The sequence below is a fragment of the Sebastes umbrosus genome, chromosome 22 (assembly GCF_015220745.1).
Source record: "Sebastes umbrosus isolate fSebUmb1 chromosome 22, fSebUmb1.pri, whole genome shotgun sequence".
Taxonomy (NCBI): domain Eukaryota; kingdom Metazoa; phylum Chordata; class Actinopteri; order Perciformes; family Sebastidae; genus Sebastes; species Sebastes umbrosus.
The window spans coordinates 19,741,830-19,761,085 of NC_051290.1; the positions used below are offsets into that span (position 1 = coordinate 19,741,830).

The 19,256-nt window shown below is 40.6% G+C and overlaps 4 protein-coding genes and 1 non-coding gene across 10 annotated transcripts in view; 1 reads left to right on the plus strand and 4 right to left on the minus strand.

Annotated features, from left to right (window-relative positions):
- The window catches only part of dennd4c (DENN/MADD domain containing 4C), a 48,170-nt gene extending 46,407 nt beyond the window's left edge, over window positions 1-1,763 (minus strand). Inside the window, exon 1 of one of the 3 annotated variants that reach the window (XM_037757893.1) lies at window positions 1,391-1,763. The gene's annotated coding sequence lies outside the window, so the exon portion shown is untranslated. The remainder of the gene's footprint in view (window positions 1-1,390) is intronic. The other 2 variants (XM_037757895.1, XM_037757891.1) reach the window with 2 other exon arrangements.
- Window positions 1-19,256, plus strand: part of LOC119481208 (serine/threonine-protein kinase pim-1-like) — a 1,020,488-nt gene that overhangs the window by 26,397 nt on the left and 974,835 nt on the right. The gene's annotated exons all lie outside the window — the stretch shown is intronic.
- haus6 (HAUS augmin-like complex, subunit 6) lies at window positions 3,270-11,958 on the minus strand. 2 transcript variants are annotated; one of them, XM_037757915.1, is made up of 16 exons: window positions 11,506-11,958; window positions 10,702-10,797; window positions 10,530-10,608; window positions 9,686-9,818; window positions 9,366-9,510; window positions 8,097-8,159; window positions 7,949-8,006; window positions 7,679-7,852; window positions 7,338-7,534; window positions 6,886-7,015; window positions 6,699-6,801; window positions 6,538-6,601; window positions 5,588-5,732; window positions 5,352-5,471; window positions 4,969-5,107; window positions 3,270-4,780 (listed from the first exon to the last, which is right to left on the minus strand). In XM_037757915.1, exons 1-16 carry the CDS (start codon window positions 11,643-11,645, stop codon window positions 4,176-4,178), a joined length of 2,391 nt encoding a protein of 796 aa, XP_037613843.1. In that variant the 5' UTR covers window positions 11,646-11,958; the 3' UTR covers window positions 3,270-4,175. The 2 variants fall into 2 exon arrangements, with proteins under 2 accessions (XP_037613843.1, XP_037613844.1); XM_037757916.1 differs by lacking the exons at window positions 9,366-9,510; window positions 9,686-9,818; window positions 10,530-10,608; window positions 10,702-10,797; window positions 11,506-11,958 and adding an exon at window positions 8,476-8,642.
- On the minus strand, window positions 6,326-6,456 carry LOC119482288. Its single transcript, XR_005205406.1, has one exon.
- Window positions 13,105-19,071, minus strand: plaa (phospholipase A2-activating protein). Its single transcript, XM_037757914.1, has 14 exons — window positions 18,817-19,071; window positions 18,202-18,395; window positions 17,605-17,705; window positions 17,319-17,439; window positions 16,709-16,876; window positions 16,400-16,535; window positions 16,125-16,294; window positions 15,810-15,961; window positions 15,502-15,721; window positions 15,323-15,388; window positions 15,167-15,238; window positions 14,810-14,917; window positions 13,972-14,145; window positions 13,105-13,797 (listed from the first exon to the last, which is right to left on the minus strand). The coding sequence occupies exons 1-14, from the start codon at window positions 18,963-18,965 to the stop codon at window positions 13,229-13,231; spliced, it is 2,400 nt and encodes a 799-aa protein (XP_037613842.1). The 5' UTR covers window positions 18,966-19,071; the 3' UTR covers window positions 13,105-13,228.

Sequence of the window (19,256 nt, forward strand, 5' to 3'; positions counted from 1 at the left end):
GGAAGTGCCATTCTCTGCTGCGCTGGGACTTGTGCCACGGCTGTCATAACAGGAACATCACATGCATGCCATGAATCACCGAAACGGTGATGGGAAGCTAGTGTTGGGGAGGACTCTCCTGCCCTTAGGGGTTAGGACTGCTGGCTGGCTGGCTGGCAAACAGTCAAGTGCTGAGGCATAGATATGTGAGCACCTTGGCAATGCATTCAATGGCATTTTGTGCTCACCCAACACACACATCCATAAAACCAACATCTGACACAGCTCTACGTCCTAAAGGGTTTTAGGGTCACACAAATGCAGACATGGCGTGTTCTTGTTTATAAGGCTATTCTTGGTCTGCTTCCATCTGACCTACGGACCTACATACTTCAAAAAAGTACGGGACGTTACCGTCTTTGCTCCCAGGACTTAATCCTACTAACTGTCCCCAAAGTCCGTACTGAACTGGGATAAAGGGCGTTCAAGTATGCTGCTCCCTCTTCTTGGAATCAGCTACAAAATGACCTGAAACTTGGAGAGCTGGGCTCACTGAATGTCTTTAAAGTGCTTCTAAAAGATTTGGAAACAAGGCACATCTGGCTGCAGTTGTTTCGAATGTTGATGAATGTTTTATTGATACCTTATGATTCTGTAATTTTGCTCTTTGTCTTTGTTTTCAATTGTTATGTTTGTTTTATGTCTGCAACCGTGTAACTGTGCTGCTGTCTATCTTGGCCAGGACACTCTTGGAAAAGAGATTTTTAAATCTCAATGAGTTTTTTACTCCTGGTTAAGTAAAGGTTAAATGCAGACATGGCACATTCAGAGAGAAAGTCCCTGGTTGGAAGCAAAACCACATGCACAAAAAGACAAGTCACAGTTCCTTGTCTTTGGATACAGTTCTGATCTGCAAAACTCCCCTTGCTAAAAAGTCTTTTTTGTTTGATTTCAAGCAGGAAATTCAATGTGTGAGTGTGGTTCAAAGAGTAGACACCTGCAAGGTTAGACAGGCTCCAGGAGAGTCTGATTATCCGGCGTCAAGGAGGAGAGAGGAAGAGGAGGGAGAGAGGAAGAAGGAGAGAGAGAGGGAGGGGTGTTATATTCACAACTGTTGCATCCGACCCCTTAATTAGGTCAACTTTAATGCAGGAAATAGACACATCACCGCGGATATAACAACAGAAATGTCCTCCTGTGATCAAGCAGTGAGACGTGGCCGCTGTGCAGTCTCTCTTTCCGCGGTTGGACAACAACACGATGGAAAGTGTAGAGAGAGGCAACACCAGGAACATGTATGATCAGTGTTTATCAGACCTGTACAGCTAAAGTAACACAGCTAACACCAAACTACTACTTCAAACTCTGCTAAGCTCAGCTAGCTCCATATTAAAGAAACACGAGCACTTACCAGCTGTTTACACTGCAGAGAGACACAATGTTGACATGTAGGCAACTTGCTGTTTGTACCCGCTTGGTATATTCCGTGTTTCTAGTTTGTGCAAACCGAAACAGGTTAAAACAAAACCAAAAAGGCACTTGGAGATAGTCCTGTGAAACTTTGCGGGTCACTTCTTCAACACACTTTCAGGTGAAGTTGTCGGCGGAGGCAGCGGGCGCCATGTTTGTGTGTCTGCGCTGATAGTTTTGTTAGTGGGCTTTCTTCCCTAAACGTCTCTCTCTCTCTAGACTGGAACCGCCCAGAGAAGAGAGGAGGAGGAGGAGGAGGAGAGGCTACAACTGACAGAGAGAGAGAGAGAGGCTGGCGGCCTCGGGGAGAGCTAGCAAGCTAGCCACCATGAAGCTAGCATCTTCCGGTGTGCCTTTTCAAAGTAAAGCTCCCTCAATGGTAAACAATCTAACAGTGTGTTGCAGTTTCAGAGTAAAGTTACTTATTTATTTAACGCTGAAAGAAAATTGTGTGTCAATAAATATAGTAATAATAATATTAATAATAATAACAATTATTATTATTATTATTTTTTCCCCCAACTGTCTTAAACCTCCTGAACTCTGACGTCTCCTCTGTCTGAGTTGAACACAATGTAAATGTGCAATAACACGTTGATCACTTTTGTGTCACTTTTGCAATGTAAATACTGTAAATCTACTGTTAGGGATATGTGCAAAAACATGCTGATCACTCTGTGCAATAATTATATGATGCTGTGCAATAATTATATAATTATCTGATAATCTGGCAAAACTGTCATCTCATCAATATACATATTGTATTTTTATATTTTATATTGTATTATCTTTTTATATTTTTTTATATTTATATTGCACTATCTCTTTTTTATTGTATTATCTTTTTTAGCACCTATGGGATTGTCACAATCTAATTTCGTTGTAATTACACTGACAATAAAGGGCTTGAATCTTGAATCTTGAATCTTGAATCGTATTATTATTATCAGTAGTAGAAGTACCATACTTAATAACATGACGAATATAATATAAATTTATTATGTATCGTATATTATATTATTTAGTTCACTGGTTCCAAAGCCACATGGGGGGGTCGCGTGACCTTGATTTTGTAAGACAACTATGAAAAATATATATACATAATTTTTTTAAAGTTGTCTTACACCCCTTAATATATATATATATATATATATATACACACACATTTATGTAGTGTATTACATGTATGATATATAATCCTGCTGCTTTTGGTTGTAACCATTATACATAAATAACTATATTTATACTGATATTATATATACTACATACATTATATGTAGATAGCCTATTAAAACGTCAGTATGATCACAATTCTACCTACTTAAGGCCAGCAGTTGCACTACTAAACTCATTACTTGTGTACATATATATTTTGCGCAGCTATTTGCACAATGCACAAATCATATTTATATAGTCTATGTATAGCAGTATAAAGTATTGCAGTCTACTGTATGTGCTTCAATGTCATTTCCTTAATGTCTTATTTTGTTTTATTCATTTGTAAATGTTTGCGTGAACTTTTTTCACCTCTTTAGACCTTTTCTTGTACTGCTGTAATATGTGGATTCCCCCTCTGGTAATCAGTAAAGTGACATCTTAACCCTCTTTCTGCAATGGCAAAGGCGAAACAGCTGTTGTGACGAGACTGAATGGTGTGCAAGGTCCAACAAGCACAGTCTATATCATGCCCAATTCACCCTATGTTTCTAGATAGTTGTTCCCAAATACACTGCATTTCCCCTAGTTAACTTTGGTAAAGTATGGCATGTGCAACATCCAGGATATACTGAACGGAAAACAAATGAAGTTTCAGCTGGCAATTGGAAATTCTGAATTTTATTGTGAAGGTGAAATGATTGGACATCCTGAATTTGCTACATTTTTATTGCTGCCTTGACTCATATTTTTCTTTTGCTCCATGGTTTTTCTCAGCTTCTGAGCCCCCCATCTTAAACTGAGAGAAGTTACACATATATATAAGAAAGCAACAGGTGCGTGAGAAAAACATATTTGTATATTTTTGCTGCTCTCTCAGAAAACACCAGTAGCCCCAAACCCAGTCTGAATCTCCTGTAGTTTTACATTTTAAGACATCGATGCATACTTCCTGATGAATGGCTTTGCAAGCCACAAATATATGAGTAAGTCTTTTTTAATCAAACTCAGATTTGCTTCAGACTGCAGTTGAAACTTTGACATACAGTGTCAAGAATCCTAGAGTGTTAGTTTTTTTCCAACTGTTTAATAAGAAATTCTACAACTTTCATCTCCTGACTGACCATGGTCCCTTTCATATCTGTGGTCACATACATACAAAGACATTTCATATCCTCTAAAAGATAGTGGTTGGATGGAAACCATCCTAATAGTGCAATCCTAATGTTACAGGTAAGAGGCAGACTAGCTTTTCATGAACACAGTGGACCCAAAGCACTTCTGTTACCCAACAGGAGTTGTTTCAGGAGTTCCATGTTGCTCTCCTGCACATGCATAACAAACAAGTTAATAACCCTAATCATGAACACAAGTAAAAAGGCAATGAGCCACATTTTGCCATTTTATGTAAGCAGTTCATGTCTTACTATTTTAAATAAAAACTTAAACAGGAAAATGTAATTTAATGTGTGCCAAAAGTAGGTTATTTTACAGCTATGTACATCTATTTGTTACATTGTTAAAATCAGGGCAGCCAGTGAAGCTGACAAGTGGTTTCAATATGAATGTAGTTAGCACTTCATGTCATCTATCGGGGAGAATGTGATCAGTTGTGGGAGGCTGTACTCCTGCTTCTTTGGGGGTGAAGGTGTCTCCAGTGTTTCTAAGTCCAGTGAGAAGACCTTGTCTGTGGCTTCCATTGGCTTTGCAGGCTCCATTAGCCAGTCTCTGTCCAAACCAGGTGTCCTTTTCCTGCTGTCCATAAAGGAGCCATCACCGCCCGCCTGCTGGATCTGACCCAGATGATGACGTGTGCTTAGTGGCGTACGCATCGCCTCAGTCTTCAGGGAGGGGATCAAGAGCTCGTCGTCGTCCTCGCTCATCATATCATCGAGGCTCAGCAGACTGTCGCAGCTCGGCATTTCAGGGAGTGTTTCGTGGTCGAGGCTGAACTGGACCGCGCTGCTGCCTGTGCCGCTGTCGAGGCCCTCGGTGTCGAAGGTGTCCCACAATGGAGTGGATTTGTGGGAGACTGCCTGCTGGCTCTGCAACACTTTGTTCTCATCGAGGGGAGAGAGCAACCCTTTTACGCTGTCGTTAAACTTGGCTAATCGCCCGATTTTCTCAGCTTTGTCTTCCTCAACTGCCTTGCGCCAGGAGCTCTTCACATCCAGAACTCAAGAAAAAAAAAAAAATACATGTTAAATTTGACCAATTAAAAAGGCAAATTTTCACACCATGACAATTTTATGAATCCACACATTCTTCAGTCTTTAATCATCATGCCATTCTAAATAAGCTCATCCCTTCAGTCAATTTACCAAAATTTAAGGCTGAGGGCAAATGCAACAGCTCCTGACTTACTCAAGCTCTCTGGTGTACGTGTCAGCTGCTTTCTAGTGGAGAAGGGATCACCATGAAGAGTGCCAAGAAGGCCATCCAAGTCCAGACCTTTGACCCTGCTTTCTGGACAGGGGCTGGTTGTCGTTACAGCATCTGCAAACTAACACACACACTCTTTAGTCAGAACTGGGTCGCTATAAAATCCTAGCCACATTCGTGCATCTCACGTGGTCACCACCCTCCCTCATTCCAGACTTGCAGATAGTAACATGGCTTTTAAAAAAAAAATGCCTTCAGTATTGTTAGACTACCCGTCTGTTTTTTTCTCAATTATATACCTAAACAAGGACTGTTTACAACTCTTAACTTCTTTGACACTTCCATTAGTTTGAAAGTCACTATACCTGATCAGCGAGGTTATCAAATTCCATATCCAATATCTGTGTCTTTGTCCTGATAGGAGCCACCTTCTGGTGAACAGGGGCCACCTTCTGGTGAACACGGGCCGTCTTTCTCACACTCGCCTAAAACCAAACACAGGTTTATCAGAAGAACTGGTGCACACAAATTCATAAGTGGAGTGAATCCAATAAACTGGAGTTTAACTCAAAACTGAGATTAGCTGAAATATAATACTAGCCTGAGGTGGTCGCATTGATGGAGCCCTCGGGAGAGGAGGGGATGCAGGCGTGTCGAAAAGCCAGCAAAGAGAGCTATTAGCTTGTGATGCTGCTTGAGTGGTGACGACAGGACTTTCTGTCCTCTCAGCTGTTGCAGGGCAAGAGCTGTTTCGAAAGACAAAACGCTTGATTTGTTATTCAAAAACAGCTCGCACAGTGTGACGCACTGTCTGCACAGTAAAGTGTAATTTCCCCACTTATATTTTCCTCACAATGCAGTAAAGCTCAGGTAGAGTGTAAGCAATCTGTAGCCAATAACGGCTCAGTATGTGGCCTTGGCTCAGTGCTAATCCCTGAGCCAAGTGGGCACATTGCCCTGCACCTGTCCTTAATTCCACTGTTGAATGGATGAGTAACTCCAAAGTCAGGCTCTTATTTTAGTAGCTTACAATGTACACAAGTAGATCAGTAATTAAACAGAAGGTTGATAAATCCCAAGCTGCACAGCACATCAGAAAAGCTGCATTATATCTGGTGAGGTGTAATAGAGTTTCCCATATGTACACTTTTCTTTTTTAGCCTACGGTCTTTTACAATGTCTAGACACTACCACCAAACCTCTTGTACATGCTTGAGTCTCAACATTTCATAAGTCCATGAGGTTGGTATTAAACTTGCCCCCTTTGCTCTAAAAAAAAATTGTATTTAAGCTCAATTATGCTAATATACCTTTGTATAAACAAAGTCATGCAGAAATAAAGTGTCAGCTCCGTATCTGTCCGTGGCGATTTCTCTCAATTCGCCTCGGTCATCAGAGAGCAAGGATGCTGTAGGGAGGACTAGTGACGGACAGAGCACTGCTCAGGACTGCCCAGGTATCTGCCTCCCATCAGAAGCCAATACAACAAACACAATGTCAACATTTGGCCTACATTTCTCATAAGAGCTATTAAAAGATTGATTACATTACCTCTTCAGGTTAGAATAACTAGGGGGGGCATCTTCTTGTGATTTACTCTCTGCAGGCTTCTCCTCTGAAAAATTGTGAGAAGCATGATTAGAATAAAGACTGCGATGTTGTGACAGACCTTAATTAATACATGACCTGATATGTAATCAGATGTTGCTCACCAAGAAGCGTTGCAGGGTACTGGGAAAAGACACTACTTCGGTAACTAGCGTCAGCCGCTGGTTCAAACGACAGCGGAGCCATTGGCGAGAGGAAACCAAGAGCCTACAAACAGCCAAATGAAAAGTAAATTAAGATCTGCAACTTCAGTGAAATGCCTTTTGAGTTGCAAAACATTTTGGTACTCACAGGATCTTCATTCAGAAAAGAGACTAGGGGTGTGTCTTTCAGGGTAGCCATCCACTTCCTGTCCCACGCACCCTCCAACTCTCTGATGGTACTCCTGACCTCAGGAATTTCTTCCTTGGAAATCCTTTGTCTGGGGGAAAAAAACAAGGTTAACACACTGGTACTCAAGTCTTCTAATTTTTAGTTAGCAAGCAAATACTATTGAAATAATTCTTCCATGATTACAAGTGTTCCATTAACAATTGCAGTTTACAAACCACAAGTAGTTGAGGATATCTAGATACAGATATCCACCTCAGAAAACTAACAATTACGCTGCACATTTGAGAAAACCCCAAATTAAAATCCTCTAATGAAAAAGATTGCAATCAATACCTATACATCGATTGAAGTTGCAGCGCATCAGACAGATTGTGCATCCTATCAAGCGAGTACAGGTCAATGTATAATACCTGATGAGGTGGAGGTTCTGCAGCGCCCGTGCCATCTGCTGACATTTCTCCTGCAGTTGCTGAGGACTGAGTTGAGGCTTGGGGGCATGAGACACCCGACAACACTCCTCCCTCAGGAGCTGCAGCGCGTGGTTCATCAGCTCCAACACACACAGGAGGTTCAGCTGACCGGCCTCATACACGTTCCCTGAACTCAACTGGAAAACAATGCGTGAGGTAACAGCGAAAAGACTAAAAACTATAAAGTCAGAACCAAATTAAGAACAATCTTATGTGCCGTGTATAGGAATTAAAAGGCCCCCCAGTAACAGAGTGCACTGACCCCCTATCTTCGCTCTTACCTGATGTGGGAGCTGTTCAATTCTCTCCAGCAGACTGCGAGGAATTTTGAGGACTCGATCCGTCCCGTCCAGGACGTATTGATCTACATCCCCCTTCAAAACACTTTCCACTGCATGCTGCTCCTCTTTGGTAGTTGACAGCATTCCATCAAAATCAGACCACAAGGAGCGTACCTTAAGACAACCAAGTACTTATGTGAGCTCTTTGAAAAATAAACATCGCCAACACATGTCTTATATTTTGTAGGAAATTTTACAAACATTACATACTATTTTGGTCTTCTCAGCTAAAGAAGCTCCCTCTTGTGTAGAATCACTGCTGTGACGCCTGAAAGTAGATAGACGGATTAAAAAAATTGGACTAAGAAAATGGAAGTCAGAAGCACTGAGAAAACAAATAAGAAAAAGTCATACATACTTGAGTAGCTCATCATACTTGGCACCCTCTGCTCTGATGTCCCTCATAGACTTCACCAGGACCCTTCAAAAAAGAGGAAACAAAAGAAAACAGCTTAATCAAAATAGGAATGACCAATAGTGGTGGTAGAAACTGACTCCCATGTGCAAAACACGCCATTAAATAAACTCTTCCTCAACAAGTTCATGCTAAAAATGCAAACCTCTAGAATCTTCAACATAATGTAGCAGTCTGAGCACATGGTTTCAAGAGACCTTTTTCACAGCAAACAGTTGACATGTGATAGCAGGAAAAGCACAGGTCTAATAGATAATATAGGTGAGCTGGCTCACTGGGCCACTTCATGGACCCGAGCCATCATTAACAAAATTGGTTTCACCTGTGCTTTTCCTGATATGACAAGCCTGAAACAAGGACACTGATTGTGGACACATTCAGCAGCTGCCAACTGGTCTCATTAACCACAGGTTTACCAATTTGTTCACAAGAAACAGGTGGGGCTTGAAACAAATAGCCAATGAAACATGACATGCAGCGACAAAAGATTCAAACGGAAAATTAACTCGGAAAAAATAGCTCATTGCAGTGATAGAAAATAATATTCAGCAAAGTAAAAGACATGCAGTATAACCTCACAACAATAATAGAAGAAGTAATAGTAGAAAGAATATCTCCACATACTGAAAGCAACAGGCCATACAGCTAATACATTAAACATGACTTATTGAATAGTTTTATCAACATATTTAGTCTCAAGTGAGTACGGAGAAAAAGGAATGACAAAACATCTCCCCTCTTGGATCAATTAAGTGTCATCTTAAATGGACTACTGCTATTTACTGGAGCTCTTAAGTCTCAGGATGAACAAACTATTATAATGAATAGATATAGGCAATGCACAACATTATATTTGCAACACTGTTGCTACTTCTAAATATAGAAAAAGAAGAGTCAATTTAAAGTTATGATCACAAAAATCACATTTTCATTTCATTTCATATAATTTTGTTTTATTCACAACTGATATTGATGCCATTATCTTTATTAACTGTTGTATTTGCTAAATATTACAACACATATTTCATTTTTGTTAATGCCAGACTTGAGCTAGTCAGAGAAATTGGATTTCATTGCCATATCCTGAGCTGACAAGTGGTATGTTAATTTGTTTTACTGTAGTAGTGAAGTAGAAAGCTTCTATCTATTGATGTAAATATGAAATAACATCTAGTTCTGTCCAACTGCCAAGATGGACTACCAAGAACTTACTGTGCTCGTCTCTGGTACTCATGGAGAAAACGATCCTGATTCACTGCAGCTTTCAAAAACCGGGTGTGGGTCAGGCTGAGCCTCTTCTCTGCCATGTCCAGGGAGGAGGCAGGCATCGCTGCAGCCTCAGGAACCCAGCTGTCCTCTGGCAATGACAATATTCAAGATTATTTGATAGTCTTTTGGGTGCCAACTTAATGCCAATTATATGAGACAAAGTGAAACTGTGACACTCTACATTTTCGAATTTAAGTCAGATTATGAATACGATCTGCTGATATTGAAAAATATATATGACATGGTTTTCTAACTAGACTTACTTGTGGTGAATGTCTTCATTTCCTGCAGCATGACGTGATTGGCCAGATGACCCATCAAGTTGATAAACTTGGGGCCTCCGGGCGAGAGGAACAAGGATGCTACCACCCTGGATCCTGCATTTGCAGTTTCATCCTACACACAGTTAAAACAGATGATTGTCACTAAATTATACAGTTTACTAAACAACACAAGTGCCACTTATATTTTAGACATTTGACCCGTGTTGTGAAAAGCTTAATTTGCACAAGGTTTAACATTTTTTAACTGTATGCAAAATTTGCCTGGAAGTGATTTGCTGCAAAACTGACAAAGAAAAAGTGATGTAGCGGTGAGACAGGAACTCGCAGTGGACGGGTGTTTATATATGTGGATTTATGTGCCTTTTATGTAGTACAAAAACTTTACACAAATATTTATGGTAAGTATGTAAGGAGATTAGAGTGAGGAGCAGACATGGATCAATCTGGGACCGTAGAGGAGCCAGCAATACATGAGGTCACCATTTCTGCTGTCATCAGCAAGTATGACCTTACTGCAGCTGTAAATATGTAACACACAAAACTAAATTATCAAAATCATAAATGTAATTTAATATTTCTAATTCAAAGATATATTCACAAAACTGTAAAGAGTAAAAGTGGGGTCACATTTTCAGCTGCCAGAAATGGTGACCTTATGTGCTGCTGGCTCTCTGCCGTCACAGATTTTGGTGTGACACCGGCAACGAATGAAGCTACAAAGGAAGAAAAGATGGACACAATTTACCATGTTTGAGGACATTGAACCTGTGAATACTGGACAGATGAAGATGAACATAAATGTGAAACACTCAAACAATCTTACCATTATTTCTCGCAGCCAAGCGCAGGTAACTTTGCGGAACTCAGCATCCGCTTTGTGGCCCAAAACAGGCCAGCAGTGCCTAAAACCAAAACAAATAGTTCATTATCTTGACACAGAATCATAGGCACCTTTATATATATGAATGGAAATAGTCAATCATGTCTTATCTTACCTGTATGCCTCATTGAATCGTGTCGGGTTGAGTCTCTCCAACAGGAAATGGGTTACTATGTAGAAGGCATCCTTGTTTGGTTTGTCGAACATATTCCTATTAGACAAAAAATAAGTTGAGTTAGCTGTTAATTTTTACAGGAGGAATAATTAAGATAGGATACGTAAAATTCTAAATAGTGGTAGACCCTCAGAAGGGAATGGATTCTTGTTTTTGAAAATCTTTTTTATTTCATTTATTATTTATTTTCTATATATGTATTTTCTGTTTATGTGTATCTTCATTTTGTAAGAGGTGCCATTTAACTGTTAAATTGTCTGATTGATACTGTGAAGCTGTGTATTGATTGTGGCCCTGTGAGAAAGGGAAAAGTTAAGAGAGAACAGGGTGGGTGTGTGGGGGATGTTATGTTTGTTAAAGTAAATCCTGTATTGAATATATATTGAATAATAATGTTGATAAGATAAGATGAACCTTCATCCCCAGAGGGAAATTCAGGTGTCAAAGCAGCAACATCAGTAAACAGAGTGAAACACAGGAGAGGTAAAGGTATACAAAAATTATAAAAACAATAATAGAGATATAAAAGATACAGAGTGAATGGGTGAACATAGTGTGTGCAGTCCGTTAATAAATAAATGTAATATGTACATATGTGCAGTCTATAAAGTTGTATATCATTATTATTATATTTGATGTTTGTATAACAAAAAAACCCAATAAAGACATTGTTAAAAAAACAAAAAGTTAGCTGTTAATGTAACCACTGCATTAATTTGTTATCTACAAGAGAAGCAGACTCACGGTCCCAGGTTGATGTGTTTCACGTTGCTGGTTTTGCCAGCGATTGACGACAGTGCAGTGTCCGGTTCAAGTCCGAGTCCAACAAGAGAAAACCACAGATATTTTCCAGTCTTTCTCTGCAACAATAGCGGGTTGGCCATTATTCCGAGATGAGAGAAGCAGAGTGAGAGTGTCCGGTGGCGGCTGGTCAGAGAGCCAGCCTGGCTAACACAGCTAGCTTCAGCGGCTAGCTCTAGCTCTAAAGTTCCCTGTTGGCTAACTTCTGCTAGCTTCCTTAACTTGTTTGGAGTTTGTCAACATATCTGACGTTTAAGAAACGGTTCTCAAATTAACAAACACTGTCGAGGAACAGTTACAAGTGTTAAACGAGCAGGTCGAGATACAAACAAAAGAGTATTTCACAGATTTTAGTTTCAGGAACAAGAAAACAACGAGAACACAAACCGCCAATTTTTTCCAATAACAACCCGGATGTTGTTAACAAGTACTTCCGGTTTACGAATGCACTTCTAAACTGTTTCCCACTGTTTCTGATATTTTTATTATTTATTTATTTTTCTTTCTTTCTTTTTTCCTTTCTTATATCTATCTATCTATCTATTTATCTCTCTATATATATATATAATTCCTTTTTTTTTTTTTTTCTTCTTCTTCCTTTTCCTCATAACAAAATAAAATAAAATAAAATATGGATAAAACAAAATGGAGAGAAAAATTAATTAAAGAAAGAAAAAGATAGATAAATAAACATATATATATATATATATATATATATATAAAAACTCCTCAACTGGCTGGGCATGGGCAATGATGCCTCAACACCAACTGGGCTCCTCCTCCATCTCCTCTCTCCTCCCTCCAATGATTTCCTATGATAGAAAAGGGCATAAGCCCTGAGCTATCAAACCAGGCTCACGAATTTACGATACGATATGATCCGACTGTTTCACATTTGTTTGCACAGCAAACAACTAGTTATATTTGGTGTGTTTTTTCATCTGTTATGTCCTATAAAATAGTTATTAACTAGTATTGTTTTATGGGGGTACCTCAGGTCACTTAACCTGGTGTAAATACAAAGTTGACTCATTTGATTCGATGTTGGACAAGGTGGACTGCTTCTACAGTATCACACAAAGAAGTGGAGAACATTACAGGCTTCAGGCCAGTTTTAATAGTTAATAAACCACTGAAAACCCACAATTACCAAGCTTAGAAAAAGATTGCATTGCATTGTAAATAGAGAGTTAACGGTCGATAAATTTACTCCTCTAATAAGTAACCATTTTAACTGTCAGGACATTCAGCAAGCACAATATCCACATGTCCCTCACCAGAGTTGTTTTTTCCCCCCAGTTAAGATTTGCATGTCACTTTCCCTGTAATAAGATACTTTATTGAGGTATTGTTTCACCAAGTCAGAGTTTAACATGGCAGTAGGAAATAATATAAAACACATTAAAAGGCTAGACATAGATTTAACTTGACACAGTGTATTGTTATAAGCCATTATTACATGCATTCGTCCCACATTTACCCACAAATTAGTCAAGGGGCTTTAGAAAGGTAGTGCAGTAATAAAAACACAGGCTAAGCATATGCAGAGATTTAATCTGTCCTTTTTTATTGCAGAACATACAATTATTTAAGTCTCCACCACAACTGATTAAGCAGAACAGAGTGATAGTAAGAAACCGGTGCTCTTTTTTTCTAATCATGCAAATCATTGTAGTTCTTTTAAAACCAGCTGGCAGCACTCGGCCACCTTAGATGGATCAGACACTGATGAGTACTTGGAAATCTGAGAGTTGACCCCCAGGGAGCGAGCCAGGTCCTGGGCTGTCTGGTCTGAGGACACAGTGGTTCCCAAGGCCACCAGCAGCCTAAACACAGCCTCCTTGTCTTGTACCGTCTCCAGAGCTCTGCTGGCCACAGACAGGCACTGGGCCTTGGCCTCCAGATCGGGTTGGCTGTGCAGGCAGCCGGCGTAGTTAAGCACCAGAGTGGCCAGGGCAATGTGGATGTTCTTATTGCAGACGCTGGCCAGGTCGGCAGCACGTGATAGCACCGTTTCACGCTGGGCCAGGAGGAGGGCTCGGCCGTGCCTGCCGCCAAAGCAGTTGCACAGAGTCCGCAGCGCCAGCATCTGGTTGGCAGGACGCCCCTCGGTCCTCATCAGGCTCAGCAGGTGGTTGCACAGCTGGACTCCCTCTGCCTCGCCACAGAGGCTCTCGTTAACCTGTGGGTGGCGCACTGCCAGCCTCATAATGTCCAGGACAGGAAACACAATGTCTGAAGTCCAGGGGGAAGGAAAGGGGAGTTTAGTTAGTGAACAATAATGAACTGAATAACCTTAAATCATGTTCTTCTTTCTGTTTTTGATAATTATTTAGCAGAAATCATAAAATCAATTGAAATGAAAAACAATAAAATATCATAAATTGGGTTTGACTGCTGTTGTTGTACCTTCAGGCCAGTGAGAGGCCTTCCACAGCAGGTTGATCTCTTGGATGGTTGGGGGTGACGTGGTGGAGGAGTTGGGATCAGACACGGACACCAGGAGCTTCTCAAGGCTTTCCAGCAGTTCATCGGAAAGCTTGTGCTCCTGAGGTGCACCTCCATTCAGCTCCTTTATCTTGGCTGGTGAGAAAAGAACAAATCATTGACCCGACACAGTAAAGAAACTTTAATGAACAAGGGGAAAGGCATTTTAGTACAATATCTTCATGACAAGTAATGAATTGGAAATGTTTACTTTTAAAGCCCCTGAAAATGTGGTTAAATGTAATGTGGTATTAAGCTTTAAAAAAAAAAAAAAACATGAACTATTCATGACTAAATAGGCAACATAAAAGTAAAAAAAAACATTTTTAGATATTATTTAATAAGAATAACTCAAAAATGTTATTCGGCTTGGTTTGATCAGATTTTGTTGACAGTGCCCACCAACTGTCATCAGATTTTGTTTCAAATATTTCTGAATAACATTTTCCAAACTGAGCCCCACCCGTTTCAAACCAGTGAGAAGAGCAAAGAGATTAAATAGATACACAAGGAAGTCTCTAATGTGACAAACTGTTCTAGCTTTGGCAAAAAAATATTGTGTTCCCAAAGGACCCCATCACTCAGTAAAAAGCTGATAGAGGGAAGAAAAAAGGTTTTCAGGGCCTTTAAACACAGTTCAAGTGTCCACACACACACTCCTAAATCTATGAATAAAGTTCTTAGAAATGTTTTGTCATTCACAATTGACACATCCAGACTGTAGAGACACATCATCAAAGCTATAAATAAAAATGCTCACCCATGATCTGCGTAGAATTGGCTTGCTCAAAGGTCACGCCATCAGTCTTGGGGAAGTAGATGTTGGTTGCCGTCTGTCTGAGGGCTGCTGAGGAGTAGGCACCGCCTCCTGCAGAGTAGGGAAGAGTATGATCCAATGAGTGACAACATTAAAGACTTAAAAACAAAACACTACTGCCTTGTACCGCTTTCATATAAGAGAAACGCGTACAGCAATCAGAAATTAATACATGGTTTTCACCCAATACACAAGCATAATGACCTCACTATCTCAGATTTTCAAGAGTGTTGGTTTCGTTTGTCTGTTGTTTACACCGAGTTGTCCACAATACAGAGATTCCTTCAGTAAATAACTCACCTGTGAAGGGATCTGCACCACCTGTAGCAGTACTTGGGTCAGGACCCGACCCTGGGATGTAGCGACCGGAGCCTGTGGGAAAAAAAAAACAGCTCTGAAAAGAACATCTCTGGTGATGTTCAGATTGTGAAAAATATTTAAATAAACATACTGTACCTGTGAAAGGATCAGCTCCAAAACCTGGCCTTTCATCAGAAGCCCCAGGGACATACCGAGCTCCTCCTGTCAGATGAAGAGATAAAACACCTTTAGGAAAATATAAATTCAGTCTAACAACATTAAAAAAGACATTGAGTGTTTCTGAAAGGTATCAAGTATCTATCTTTTGGCCTCACCAGTGAATGGGTCACCACCAGCGGGCTGGGCTGGTCCCACCACATGTCCTTTGGTGTTCTCTATTATAAAATTGGCAACCTGGTCGAGGAACATGGGGCTGAGGTCATTCTTCTGCAAAAAGTTGTGCGCCGTCAGCCAAGGGTCCTCGGCCACATTGTAAGGCAGCTTCATGGACGGCCCTCCCTCATTCACGTCGATGGTGAAGACGTAGTCGTATTCCTGAGGGGAGATCAGGTGTCGTTCATGACTGTTCTCGTGCGTGCATGCATCGCCATCGTTTGTCTTGTCAATACGCTTACGATCTTACCTTTCCTTCATACACCACGCTCTTGGAGATCTGTTGGTTTGAGCCTCCGACCACATCTCCGATTTTCATCCAGCGGCCATCGCTGACACTCCACTGATATGCCTCGACCTTCTGTCCATCTTTAATTAGACGCGTCTGTCCGTCACGATTCCCTTGAGGAAACAAGCAAACAAATCTTGATGCAGAAATAGCATTGGCACCGTTTCTCATTATCAGACTGAATTGTGCTATCTTGGTAAGGTATGAACCACAAGCACCAGATACAGTGATATATATATATAACATGATACAATAAATGTCAGTCTATTTTCTTACCAGGCTCATCAAGGTGTTCCCTTCCAGGAAGGTCCTCCATTTTGATGTCCCCAAGGTCGCCCGTCTTGGGGTCAATGGTGGTTTTGGAGATTTCATCCTCAAAAGCCTGCAGGTCCTCTATGCTCGCCATGCGGTCCTCAACTTCCGTGAACACGCGGATAATGCCATCACTGTGAGCAGAGGAGCAGCATCTGGGTTAGCCACACAAACTACATACTGTATGTTCATCTGAGAATCTCCATCATGTTGTATAAATGCAGGAATGCAGTTCTTACCTGGCCCCAATGGCTATATCACCATTAGGTAGAATACAACAGCACCAGACAGACTGGGCAGGCAGACGGATGGTCTGAGTGCACTCTCCCTGCCTCCATATCCTCAAAGTCCTGTCCTCTCCCGTGCTTATGAAATCTAGGGGAAAAAACATCAGTATATGAAGTCAGGGTGAGCCAGCTGCCATCTTACAGCAGGAAAACAAATGGATGCTGGTTCAATAAATGACCAAGGACCGGACTGGTTCGCTACACAGACATTAAAAGTCTCCCAGTCATAGACATTTTAAATATCAACACAAAAAAACACACCTTGGTTATTGGGGAAGACAGCTAGGCTGTAGATGTAGTTGGTGTGGCTGTAATAGACCTGTACACATTCGCCTGTCACCAGCCACCTCCTGATACTTGTGTCATTGCTGCAAGAGAAGAACTCTGTGTTGCTGATCACTGCTAGACCCCTTACACAGTCCTCATGACCTAAAAAGGAAGAAAAACAGGTTGTGTTGTAATCATGGATTTTAAACACAAAGCCCCTGGACCCCCAGACAAATGTTTTGAGTTATTATGACTGAATAGATTATAATTATTTTCCAAAATAATGTTTAGTTACCACCAAAGAATGATAAATTTACTATTTGAATTTTTTTGATCTGACACAACTGTTGATTGACATCCTACTCCACACATTTTGTTGGCTAAAAGCAGTCAAAAAGTAAAAAAGATTGAGAGTGAACTGCTTACTAGGACCAGATATGCAAACAGAGGTCAAATTTGAAACTGTTCGGTAATCAAAAACTTTGTCAACAATCCTACTAATCAACAGCCATAATCACACTTTTGTTTTCACACAGATCTAATAAAAAAAACAAAGACAAAAAAAGAATGTGTTCACTTCTGTCAACCACCTGCAAATTCTCACCTTCATACGTCTTCTCACAGCGGCCAGCTTTCCAGAGCTTTATGGTCTTATCTGCTGATCCAGACAGCATAAGGCCTTGTTCGGGTAAAATGATCACTGCCCACACGGCTGCAGTGTGGCCCTGTAGCAAAATTAACAAGCAAAGATTTTACTCCGTCACACCGCCCTATAATATATGTGCTTGTTACAGTTGCATAGATGAAATCAATGTCAAGATATATTGTAAAAGTGCAACCACAGTCAGCAATTTAACAAACTGTCTAACATCACAGAAGCTTCAGCGTACCTGTAAGGTCATCATGCACTTCTCATTGAGCCACACTTTGGCTGTGGTGTCCCAGGAGCCGCTCAATAGTGTCCCAAACTTCCCAGAAGACAGAGTGCAAACTGTGTGGAGATTAAATGTTAAACAAAAGCTGCAACCAGATAAACTGCAAACGTGCATCTTGACATAATGACAAATAACAGCAGAGCAAATCAGATACTTATTAGAAAGTAATTATCCTAGGAGTTCAGTTCAGACAACTTTATTCATCCCCAAGGGGGCAATTAATTTGTAGCATTCCCAGTCCATACATCCATACATACAACAGACAACCAATAATTAGTTAAGTCAAAGGAAAAATATTAAAAGGCATGGGGCAGTTGGAGGGACAAGTTACAATAAGAACCATATAAATAGGATTATAACAATAAAAGCCAACAAAATAAGAAACAATATATGAGAACATATCTTAAAGTTCCTCTAAATAACAGTCATTTAAAATGGGTATGGTCTGTGTTCAGCAGCTTAACAGCAGAAGGGATAAAGGACTTGGAATAACGATTTGTTCTCCTTAAGGGCACATTATAACGAGTGGAGAGTGAGGCAAAAGTAACTCACCTGTATTTTTGTGACCCGTGAGAGTGAATATGGGCTTTGATTGGTCCAGTGTGAAAACACATATGTTATTATCATTTCCACCTGTGGCAATAAGTCCTCGAGGATATGTTTCACTGGGTGCGATGGTGCATACACAGGATACAAAATTGGAGTGGCCAGACATACTGTGCATCTCTGTGAAGCCTTGGTCTGGGCTGTCAAGACAAGGGGAGAAAGACAGCAAATAAGTGAACTTATGTGGGAACAAGTGGTTTGACAATAGTGTGGGTAACACTTGCAAGAAAGGTCAGTAAATTAACTGACAGACAAAATGCATAACACCAAGCAAAGTCCTCGATCATCCGAGCTGTGTACATTGAGAGTTGAATGAATGACAAAGCTAATTTCAGTAGCTAGCTGCACGTTAGCAAACAGCTGGTTAGCTAACGTAGCTACCACCTATAAACTCATGTATTACTAGTAGATAACCTCACTGGGGTTGTTACTTGACTTGCTTATTTCCTCGGTAAGCACACCTTTCCTGACATGTGACTTACTTAGCTACAAACTGAGATAAATCCTATCCAACCCTCACAACGAGTTAGTGAGTAGCACGCTAATGCTACTGCTAGCTACCTTGAGTTGGGTACCCAGACTCTTCCGGTTCGATCTCTGGACACAGACACGAAGGATCCCTCTGGAAAATCAGTCGATGCGAGTCCCCTCACGTCCATCTCGTGGCCCGGGATGGAGCACCTGAGTTTGTATGAGTTGGATGAAGCCATTTTGCCCCGATGAACACGGTGGAACTATCACAGTAGAGGCTAATGCTAAAGCGGCGTTGCCTGTCAACAAACACCGGCCGCTAATGCTAGCGGAAGCTGAATGACCTCACAGTCATGCCAGCGGAAGTTGAATGACCTCACTGTCGTGTCAGTGAACTCCCCATTCAAATCAATATCAAAATAAATATAAATATAAATTGTTCCATCTGCAAATCACATCCTGAAACTTGCTCTCATTTATTCATGTTTGTTTCTTTTTTTTTTTTTTTTACAGTTATCATTTGATATTGC